Genomic DNA, 12147 nt, shown 5'->3' on the forward strand with positions numbered 1-12147 from the left:
GGTGAAGAGTTTCTTTTTCCCCATGTTCAAATCTTAATTGGACATGTTGTTATTCCAAAGAAATGAAACTGTACGGATCAATCAGAGGAAAACAAGCTGACAGAATCAGACCAAACTGTGAAGTCGTCCTCTTTACTTTAATAAATACATGAGCTGGGGTTGGAGAAGAATTCTGCAAGGAAATAAAACATGCTAAAAACACACATGTTCCATGTTCAATGTGTTGCTTCCTGTGTTTGGCTTATTTCTCCTTGTGTTCCCTCCTCTGTGCCCCTCCTGTTTCACCTGTCTCTGGTCTCTCTCCTCTGTTTTTTTTGCTCCTTTTCATTGTTTGCTGTCACCCTTCCCCTGTTGCTGTTCCTCTTCTGAGTTTTTGGGGTTTGGTACGGTGGCCTGTGAGTGTCATATGATTTGCTAAAGCAACAACACAAATGAAAGAGTAAAACCACAAATGCAAAAGCTAAAACATGGGTGTAAGAGCAAAAACACTGATGCAAAAGCTACAACACCAATGCAAAGGCTACAACAAGAATACAAAGCAAAAACACATATGCAAAAGCCACAACACAAATGCTAAAGCTACGAAAAAATGCAAAAGCCACAACAAGAATACAAGAGCAAAAACACATATGCAAAAGCCACAACACAAATGCAAACGCCACAACAGAGAGACAGGAGCAAAAATTCTAATGCAAAAGCTGCGTCATAAGTAAAAGAGCAAAAGCTATGAAAGAATGCAAAAGCCACAACACAAATTCAAAAACTACAACAGGAATTCAAAAGCCACAACATAAATGCAAAAGCTAAAACACACTGATGCAAAAGCAACCACACTGCAAAAGCTACAACACAGATGCAAAAGTTAATCATAAATAAAAAAAGCAAAAACACAAATGCAAAAACTACAACACAAATGCAAAAGCCACAACACAAATGCAAAAGCTACAACATTTATGCAAAAGCAACAACAGAGATGCAAAAGTTAATTAAGAATAAAAAAGCAAAAACAGAAATGCAAACGCAAACAACACAAATGCAAAAGCTACAACACACTGATGCAAAAGCAACAACACAAATGCAAAAGCCCCAACAAGAATGCAAAAGCAACCAAACTGATTCGAAAGCAACAACACAAATGCAAAAGTTGATCCTGGAAAAAAGAGCAAAAACACAAATGCAAAAGCAACAACACATGCAAAAGCCACAACAAAAAAATGCAAAAGCTACAGCATGACTACAGAAGTTAAAACATGAATGCAAAAGCTTCAACACAGATGCAAAAGCTACATAATGAATAAAAGAGCAAAAACACAAATGCAAAAGCAACAACACACTGATGCAAAAGCAACCACACTGATGCAAAAGCTTCAACACAAATGCAAAAGTTAATAATTAATAAAAAAGCAAAAAACACAAATGCAAAAGCTACAACATAAGTGCAAAAGCAACAACACAGATGCAATAGTTAATCAAGAATAAAAAAGCAAAAACCACAAATGCAAAAGTCACAACACAAATGCAAAAGTTAATAATTAATAAAAGAGTAAAAAACACGAATTCCAAAGCTACAACACTAATGCAGAGCCACCACACTGATGCAGAAGTTTATCATGAAAAAAGAGCAAAAAACACATTTAAAACCCAAAACACAAATTCAAAAACTATAACAGGAATGGAAACCAACCACACAGATGCAAAAGCAACAACACAACAGAAGTTAAGAGGACCGTTTTTCTACCCAAAAAAGTTGTCAAAGTTAGGAAATGACTGGTTTCTTTTTCACCTTCAGCTATGATAAATATAGCTCTAATGCTAACATTGATGATTAATAAAGCTAAATTTAAGGTGACAATTTTTCCAGTTAATAAATAAATAAAAGTACTATGAATGAAATTACAAGGTCAGACCCCTATGAAGCTTTATTTACCAAAGATGAAGTCAAAAAAGACAATCATCTTCTTATTTTTACAACTTTTCTGTGTCCGTTGGGATAACTGACCTCTTTTAACTTCAGTTGTTACTTTTGCAAATCATCTGACCCCCACAGGCCACTGTAGTTTTCTTTCTTTTAAATGACTTTGGGGTTTTGAGTTGTGATTAATAACCTTTTTTCTGTTAAACCTGTCATCAGCTCCTCTACTTCTCTTGTTTCCTGCTCCTGTGGGTTTTATAACCCGTCCTGCTCCAGCTCTGACTCATGTTCTGGTTCTGACCTCCAGATCAGGACGGCTGGGTTGGTAAATTCTCCGCTGGGCAGGAGTACCCCCTGCTGTGGAAGGAGGGTGAAGTCTACCTGCTGCCTCTGACGGAGGAAGACATCGGCTTCTACAAAGCCCCCGGTGAGTCACGAGGCGTGTGCGACTTTCACCTCAGGCTGGGTCAGACGGCGTGATGCGACCCTCAGGGACGTATCAGCATTGTTGACGGTTTTGTTAGGAGGTAATAAATCCTCCAATTGTTGCTCTTCTGGCAAATATGTAAATGATATGAGCTTTTGAGAGCGCCTGTAATCGCCGTGGCTTGTTCCTGTTGTTCCACAGTGAGATTAATCAGGCTCTTTGGCAGCGGGTCGCGCAGCAGTTATTCTGACATCACTCTCTCCAGCCGTTATCAGAGCCATTAGGAGATAAGGGAATAAGCTGGCCGGGCTTCAGGACTTAGGGCCCGTTTCTCTCAGCCGCCCCGGCAGCGTGCGGCCTGATGGAATTGGACGTCTTGGCCGAGCTGGAGAGGCTACAAAGTAAAAACTGGCTCGGCTTCTTTTTTGTCTCCGCTAAGTCGGCGCTAGGCGTCGACTCGCGGCCCCTCTGGCGTGCAAACCGCTGCCAAAGGCAAAACAGGAGCAATCCCATTAACTCGGCTTCCTGGAGGTTTAATGCCCCAAAACGAGGAAGTCCATTTGGAGGGGTCTGTATTTAGAAAGATGAAATGTGACAAAGCCTCGTGGTCAGTCTGGAGCGCCGTCAGAAATCCATTTGGAAGTTTTGACTCCTACTTCTGTGTGTGTGTGTGCATCAAACACACGCTTTCCCGCCTTGCTGTGTGCATTTATATGTCATTACACATGTGCATCGTTAAAGACGTCTTTGTGAGCGGGTTTCTTCTTCACGTGGTCTACAGTCGAGTCTCTTTGGACCCCGGCGCTCAGATTAGCGGCCGAGAGCAGCTTTATGGCAGCCTGCTTATCTGCTGCAGCCAGCGCTTGTTTGTGTTGTTCCCCTTCCTAATATATGCACAAATCTATTGGCTCGCCATCCCCGTTAATGATCTCATTTCCTCTCGCCTTATTCCTCGTAGTGTAGCATGTGTACAGTTACTATAAAGATTAAAAGCGCAGCGGCAGAAGCTCAGGGAAGCAGCTCCCTCTTTCTGTTCCCTCTCTTTCTCTGCCAGTGTCTCTTCTCTTTTTATACTTTTAATTTGTATTTATGCAGAAATCCCTCCAGTGTGTTTTTCACCAAAGCAGGAGATAATTCTGAGTGACAACCCGGCGTAGAACATCTTGCAATGTGCTATTTCTGTGATTTCTGTGAGTGTATTTGTCACCGCGGCTCCTCTTGAGTGTCAGCTGTGGCAGACGGGACAGGATTCAATCACTGCCGTCTTCTTCTTCTTCTTTTTTTTTTTTTTTGGAGTGAAAAATTGAATTAGTCAAGAGGAGAGTATTTGGGATCGGCGTGGCTCATCCAGCTCCAGAAATAACAGCCGTCACAGAGGTCAAGGAGCCGCAGATACCCTCTTGAAACCGCCTGAAAAGGAGTTGTCAGAAAAAAAAGAAAAAGCTCAGTTGTGTCCTGAATTCCCCGTGAAAAATCAATCCCTCACGCCACTTAAAGCTCTCACCCTTCATGCCTTTTCAACCCAACGCCTTTGATGTGATCGGAGTATCAAACGGCCTTTTATTAGCCGCTAACACGACTATCAGAATTCCTCAAATAACCACCTGCTCTATTTTTATAACACGTATCTACAGATAAGAGCTTGGACAACACTTCAGCATCAGGCAGATATTGGTATTTCATGAACACATGTTTAAACTCAGGCAGGTTTAACCCGACAAAAACACAGTGAGGGTACATAAAAATGTGACTGTAAAAACAACGGCTTGAAGTGAGGTCACTACAAAAACTGCTCCCCCTGGTGGCTGGCTGCAGTATAGGTCAAAAAATCCATCTCCCCAGTCATTCCAGATGGGCTGTGGTCAAACTTTAAAACATTAATCCACCTGGTAGAAATGTTTCTCACGTCTAATTGTGGTGATTTGAAGATATCATTTGGCTGTCTTGTATTCAAGTCCTCTTTTTTCTGAAAAGTTTTGTTTTCATTAGTTTTACGAGGTTAAAACAAGACTTTACGTCACGTTTAACAGCTGCTTTGCGTGGGCAACAATGGCCTGAGTGTCACGGCAAAGGACACAGCTCTCACCTCCTGTGCAGCAGCCTGTGATAGAGATAGACTGATATGGATTTTTCCGGGCCGATACTGATAATTTTAATTTGTAATTTCAGCACAATGTTTGTTATCTCCGCTTTTACAGATAAGCTCCAGAAGCTAACGTTAGCTAGGGATGGGTAGCTTTCACATTTGAAATGATACCTGGCAATCGGTACCAGTACTAATTTTCAGCACTTTTTTGCAGAGAAAGACCGATGTGGATTTTTTGGGGCCGATACCGATACCGATAATTTGAAGTCAAGGAGGCAGATAACGGATATTTGAAGCCTTTATCAATTTGCAGTCAGAGTGAAAATATCGGTTTTAAAATTTTGAACAATACAAACTCCAACACTTTACTTCAAACAAATTCTTAACAGCCGTCAGATCAATAAAAAGGCAGATGCTGATATGCTTCAAATTCCAAATATCAGCTATACGTCTGATTTCTCCACCTCCATGGCTTAATGCTGCGTTCTTTTTACTCAGAAGTCGGAAATTTCCGAGTTCCAAGTGGGAATATCCCCCAGGTTTGAATTTCCAACTTGTAGGTCGGAGCACCCACACCACCCTGAGTTCCCAGTAGGAAAGTCCGAGTTCAGGGTTTAACAGTAATTAAGCTCTTATAATATTCTTTTTATTTAGAATTTTCCAACTGGTGTTTCATGCAATAAATCAGTCATAAATGGTATTATTTGATTTTTAGATACAGAAATATTGCTGTTATGGCAACTTTTTCCAACTTGGCAACTGGAACACTGAACTCACAAGGACACAGAATCTACTAAATTGAGATATTTTTGTATTTTAATACCTATTTTATTTATTTGACAATAACACGAGCGTTTATGACAATTTCTTTTCTGTGCACCCAGAAACTTAAAAGTATTAAAAATGATTTTTTTTTATTAAGCTTTTATTTATTTGTAGTTGGCCAACAAAGTTAAGTCTGTTTCGTTTGTGTCTCCTAAACTTGAAGCTTCTAAACTTGAAGCTTTTACCTGGTCAGACTTTTAGTTCAGTTTAAAGTAGTTGTTCCTGTTTTATTTCTTTAACGTAAGAGAATTTAAGCTTGACAAAATCTTTATTTGACTTATATCATGATGAATATCGATATCGACTGATGTGAAAAAAAAAAATCCTGTATCCTCCAGCTCTATGATTAGAGCGTAAAAACTGCTCCTCCTTCAGAACATGAAAGCTTTTGACTCCTGTAGCGTCTTATCTGCGTCTCCTTCGTGACCCTGTCCGCCGTCGACCCCTGAGTCACGTCCTGCCTCTCGTCCTCATCCTGAACATCTGCTCATCAGTCGACACCGTTCCTCTCTGAGCTCCCCCACCGTGACTCAACGGCCCGAACACTGGAGAGCAGCTGCCAGGAACCACGGCAGACAAACATGAAGTGCCTCTTCCCTAAACAGTCGCTTTGACCCGACTCCAACCACTCGCCACTTCAATCTGCTGGACAGCGACCGCCGCTCTCCCAGCTAGCGCGCTGAAGGGGACATCATCGAAAACATAAGTCGCTACAGCCATCTGTTGAGAAGCTTACAGTGTTGATCCTTTTCATATCTGAAGCCCCGGCCAACCTGCTGAGCCCGGAGCAGCTTGGAGAAGGGAAGAAAGGAGGAAAAGAGGAGGGAGACAGATGGAAAAACTGAATTTTAACAAAGTAACCCTCCAGTAAGAGGCGGGAGAAGAATAGTTAAAAAAAAAACTGAAATAACAGAAAGATACACAGAAGATAGTTTATCTCTGAGGTGCAACATCAGCCTTAAAATCCTTGTTTTGACGTTGATTTGAATGAATGTATTGAACTTTTTGATTTCATTATGTGTCTTAATCCATGCAGAGTGTTTTCAGTATGTGTGTGTGTGTGCCTTCCTGCATGTTCATATTTGATTTTCATTGCCTGAGAAGTGCCCTGGAATATGAATGAGACCACCTTCCCTCTCATCATTAGATTCCAGGTCATGCATTATGCGCCTGCAGGCGCTGCACTTAGGTGTCCTGACAGCGTTGGACCTCTTTAAAAGTTTAAAGTTTGTCCACCTAGCCTTTGCCCTCAGACTGCCTGGATGTGGGTCGATGTGCCGGCCTCAGCGGGGCCGGTCTGAGCGTGAAGCAGACTGTGATTTAATTGAGATAGAGTTGATTTAATTTGGTTGGAGCAGAGTCTGAAGCCCCCGATTGATTGTGAGCTCCTCTCCCATTCTCCAAAAGTTATTCAGGCATCCATCACCTCACCTGTTGGGGGGCGGCTGTGTGTGTTTGGCAGAGCGCAGCACGGCCAGAGTCCAGATCGTTCAACATTCAACCAGAGAAACAAATGAAAAACTGTAGCAGGCAGAGTTTAGAGGAAAATACACGCCACTGCTGCTCGATGACGATGGTTTCTCTCATCAGTAACAGATCTGGTGACGTCTTAATTTACACTTTTCAGAGCTCAAAATGCTGACCCAGTGTTAGGTGCTAAAAGAAATAAAGGAAAAGTGAAATCCAGAAGCTTAAAGTGAGAAAATCTTCTGTATTGTTCTTACTTTGAGACTAATAAAGGCTGGTATAGCTCCCTGTGACCCTGAAAGGGCAAAGCAGTAAGATAGTGGAGGGTTTAAAGAGGGGGTATTGTGCTTTTTTATTTTTTGGCAGAAGAGCTTTATACAGTCTCTGGTAGCTCTGATTGTGGCTTTACATGATGTACAGTTCAAACGTATACTTATTTTTCTAGCACAGTAGTTATGATTGTTTTTACACCCCACAAAGCTGTGAGTGGAGGGCTGCAACCAGTGTTGCCAAGTGGCTAAATGATGCCAAAGCCTAATTTGCATAATACATATTTTGCATACAAGTGAGCTATGGCTAAGCCACGCCCCCTTTACTCACTTGGACAAAAAGTTCAGAGGGCCAATAAAAGTTTCAGTTACATGCCAAAATTTATAGATCCCAAAATACCAAACCTGATAGACAGCATGTGGCTAGCATTAGCATCTCAGACAACCAAGGTTATAATAGTTTTGGATTTGTCATTATGGTTTAGTTTTAGTTAGTTTTGACATTTTTTTTCCATTACAGTTGTGTTTTGTGTTTACAGTTTTGATAAGTTTAAGAGCAGGCACTCTAGTTTTGATTTAGTTTTGATTTTTGCAACAAGACTTGGTTTAGTTTTAGTTTTTCATACTTTATCAACCACGTGCAGGATTCAAAAAGGTCAGAGTAAATATTTTGTCATACTGTTTATTTCCAAGTCCAACATAGTGCTCACTGCTCAGTCAATGCTGATACTGAACTGTTGGCTGCTGCTTCAAACACAAGAAAATAATAGAAAATTAATATAAAAAATAACATAAATAATGTAAAAATAATTTACACATAAATCACACAAAAATAATATAAACATAAATTATATAAAAATAATGTTAACATAAATCACTCTAAAATAATATGAAGATAAATTATATAAAAATAATGTTAACATAAATCACACAAAATAATATAAACATAAATTATATAAAAATAATATAAACATAAATTAGAAAAAAATAATGTTAACATAAATCACACAAAATAATGATAACGTAAATTATATGAAAAATAATGTTTACATAAATCACAAAAATAATATAAACATAATTTTTACAAAAATAATATAAATAAAAATTATATTAAACAATATAATATGAGCTTTAATAATTATAAACTTGGACTCTGTAACCATAAAGTCAGACTCACATAAAATTAAACTATTACACATGCTCTGATTCACTGCTCGATTCAGTGCAGGAAACAAGTTCGTCCCAGTGGGTCGCTATGATGGTGCCGTACGGCACTGACAACTGCCGAAAACTGTAGTAAAACTGGTTGGGAAAATGTGTCGGATTGATTTAAATCTTAAAGGCTATTAATATTGTCAGAAACAATAACGAAGGACATTTTGTCTTTAATTTTGGTTAGTTTCAGATAGTTTTGTGAACACAGAATACAGTTTTCTAATATCCAGAAGCTAACGTTAGCTTAGCTAGAGCCCTTTGGACAACAGCTAGCAATGATGTACGATCACCAAAGAACAAAAACTAGAACAAAACAAGCCAATGAACTCCCAGCAAACCAAGAGACGTGATGAATAATGCAGCTAGGAGCTAACGCTAGGCTAACTTTAGGGTCTGTCAGACTGCAGTGGTGGTTTTAGGGTTAAAGATCACTTTGTATTTCTTTACAGCAAAGTCAGAATCTGCACAACTTTATCCAAAGAAGAGTGTCAGAGTTGCAGGCACCATTTTTAACTCAAAATCCCAGAAAAAAAACTTTTTAAAAACTGTTAATTCTGAATGAGGTGGCTATGTCGAGCATTTCTACCCAGTTTGTGCTTCAGACCCAATTCTGATCAGAATATAAGGCTCCATGTAAACCCAGGGACGGAGCTTTGGTCATGTTTTGTTTTTTTTATGCCATTTTATATGTGTGATATAACATTTCTAACAGTAAACTTGGAGATTTATAATAATTTAAATCCACAGACAGACGATCACAATAACACAGGGACACTGCTTTCAGTGTTTTATCATGGTGATTCATTACTTTGGAGGGGGGACCCTCCAGAGGGGCTATTCCTAGCCCGGCTATTAGAGTTATGAGTAATTAAGCTTTGGTTCCTCCGTGCTCACAGATGGAGAGAGCACAAACAGGAAGCACTCTGACGCAGATCAGACCTCATTGGATTAATGAGCAGAAAGCTCCGTCTAAAACACGCTCCTGTGTGGGGACACTTTATGAGAGAATACAGTCGGTCACACAATAGTATTACTGGGCTCATTACCCAGCCTAATGTAAGGAATATGCAGTAGATATTTCTTATTAATCATCTCCAAAGTAATATCTGTTGACTTTTATTTTCAGGGAAAGTGAAGTTTTACATTAGTCAGTTTAACAGTGAGTGACTGACTAAATATGGCTGATTGCCTCTGCTCTGTTCCCTGAAAGTCATCGCTCTGCAGAGACCGACTCATTTCTAAACTTACTGTAACACAATCGTCTGCTGGCAGGTGCTGATCTGGAGAGAGCAGCATGAGTGAAATCTGACTGAGCAGCTAAAGAAAGGCCCCAATGTTTGACTCTCTTATTATTATTAAAAAACATTGTTTTATAACTTATACCTCCTCAGTAACTGAACATCACATTAACACAAATGTTACATTACAGATGTTACTTTATGTTACGCACATTACATTATATCATAGACATTACTTAAGGATGTTGCATAGGGTTGTTACATCAAGGACATAAGGTTAGGGATGTTACGGACATAGCATCATGTCTATCATATCGCAGACACTATATAATGTATATAGCATGACAGGCGTTACAGACATCACGTAATGTACGTTACTTTAAGTTACACTGTGTTGCGTTATGTTAGGTTACATTATGCAACAGATGTTACATAATATACAAAAGTGATGTTACGTAACAATAAAGACATTGAGTGACATTATGTAGCATGTTGCTTCATAACTGTAGTGGACACTGTGGACATCACATTACATTAAACATTAAAAACTGCAGCGCCACCTTCTGGCCTGGAGTCTCACACACATTTTCGTAAATGATTTTTAGCCAGGCGTGTGTTTGTTTTGGAATTAAGGGGATCAGATTGAAAGAAAATTCTTTGTACAAGTCAACTTTTTACCAGATACTAGCCACAAGTTAAGGTATTTATCAGTACAGTTACGTGGTGCTACGGTTTGAAATGTGACATCAAGCTAACACTGTAGTAGCTGGCTTTATGTAGTGCCATCAGCAGCCCGGTGCTTTGACGTATCTGTAGGTTAACATGACATCAAGCTAACTGTCAGTTTGTGCAGTAGTTTAGTAGCTGTCAATATGTAGCGCTGCCAAATGCTAAATGCTTCAAAGTCCTGTACTCCTGGTGGGTTAAGATGAGATCAGCCTTCTTATCTTGTCTTGATGTTGGGTTTCTGCTAATAACATTTTATTGACTTTAACGGGTCTAGGACTGTAAATGTTTTTGGAATGTGTCTTGAGGTAACGTTTGTTATGATTTGGGGCTACCAAATAAGGACTGATTGATTGACTTGCGGTCCGGTTCAGTGAGACATGTCTATAACATGTAATGTTAGTGCAGGGGTGCCCAAATTTTTTTTCGCTGAGAATCTGAGTGGAGCCAGGTGACAAAAATAATATATATTTTTTTCTTTTGAGAGTCTAATCACTTCTTGACTCTACCTCCCGACATATTTTACCATCCCTGCATAAAATACACAAGAACATCAGCTGTCATTCAAAGTTAAACATGACGTAAAACCTTATTTTTAACCTCTAATAACTAAAGAAAACCAAACTTTTTAGAAAAAAAGAGGACTTGAATACAAGACAGCCAAATTATATCTTCAAATCACCACAACAATCAGACGTGAGAAACATTTCTACCAGGTGTATTAATTTTTTAAAGTTTGACCACAGCCCATCTGGAATGACTGGGGAGGTGGATTTTTAACCTATACTGCAGCCAGACACCAGGGGGAGCAGTTTTTGTGGCGACCTCACTTCAAGCCGAGCAAGCGGACGTCCATTTTTTTGACAGTCTATGGTTGGAATCAACGTTAGCACAAACAGATTAGCCCTTTTAGCCTTTAGCTCGTGCTCTATCTCTCTCCTGTTTATCTTTCTGGTGCTCTTCTGTCCTTTTTCTGTCTGACAGTTCGGCTCCAGTGTCCACCATCACTATATTTTCATCTCTTTTCTTACGTCTAAACTTCTAGATTATTTTAGATGTTGTAAATAATTTTTCTGTATTAGCTGTGAGGTTAGCGTTAAACAAGCTAGGTATTTTATTCCTGGTATGTTGCATGCACCACTTGTCTTGTACACATAAATATGAAAAGCTACTTTTATTATACGTGATATGTAATGTATGAACGCTATATTACACAACTATCTCTCCTCCTGATCTTTTAAATTACAACCCTAAAGCTGTTTTGACTTTGTCCTCTGCTCCTCTCATGAAGACTGCTCCCTCAACAGGTCCTAAATATAAACACAAATATGGGTCATTAAAGACGTCCCTGGTTCCACCAACCTGCTGGGCATGGTGTATTTTTGTCAGTGTCATTTATCAAGCGTGACTGAAGAGACACAGTCTAAGTGTGTGTTAAAATGAAACTGTACACAGCGTGTTACTGTGTGAAGAAAACACTTTGCTATAGGGGAACATGAACAGCTCGTGTTTGGTCTGAATCTGACGGAGTATGGTGAGGGTTTGATGGACCACGGTGAGAGTATTGATCAGAGCTGCGTAATTTCAACCTCCCCGACAAATGAGATGTTTTTCTACAGTTTCAGACGGACAGATGTGAGAGGAAAGGAACTCTCATTTAATTGGTGATGGATTGAATCAATGCGTCTCATCCTTTCAGGCCTGATTTCCTTTTTACTCCTTCACATCGATACGTATTGACTGTCAGACTAAACTTAGAATGTGACAGCTTATTTCATTTGTGTTTTGTCAGAGCTGGTGATGATTGGTGAATGCCAAGCGGCTCGACCTGCCCCCTTGTTCCTGATTGGCTGCCATTATCTCTTCTTATTGATTGTAAAGCCACAGTGACATAAATGATGTACTATACCAAGAGCAGTAATTGCTTGGGCTATTGATTAGTTATGAAACTGTGCGGCTTTTCTTTATCATTGTTGAAACTT

The 12147-nt window shown here is 39.6% G+C and overlaps 1 protein-coding gene across 1 annotated transcript in view; it reads left to right on the plus strand.

The window, feature by feature from the left end:
- lamc3 (laminin, gamma 3) overlaps window positions 1-12147 on the plus strand; it is a 199428-nt gene that overhangs the window by 96853 nt on the left and 90428 nt on the right. Inside the window, exon 9 of the mRNA XM_074690299.1 lies at window positions 2220-2339. Within this exon, the coding sequence (XP_074546400.1) occupies window positions 2220-2339 (120 nt within the window). The remainder of the gene's footprint in view (window positions 1-2219; window positions 2340-12147) is intronic.

The sequence above is a fragment of the Halichoeres trimaculatus genome, unplaced genomic scaffold, assembly GCF_033239565.1.
Source record: "Halichoeres trimaculatus isolate MK-OKI-2021-1 unplaced genomic scaffold, fHalTri1.1 fHalTri1_scaffold_16, whole genome shotgun sequence".
NCBI classification, from domain to species: domain Eukaryota; kingdom Metazoa; phylum Chordata; class Actinopteri; order Labriformes; family Labridae; genus Halichoeres; species Halichoeres trimaculatus.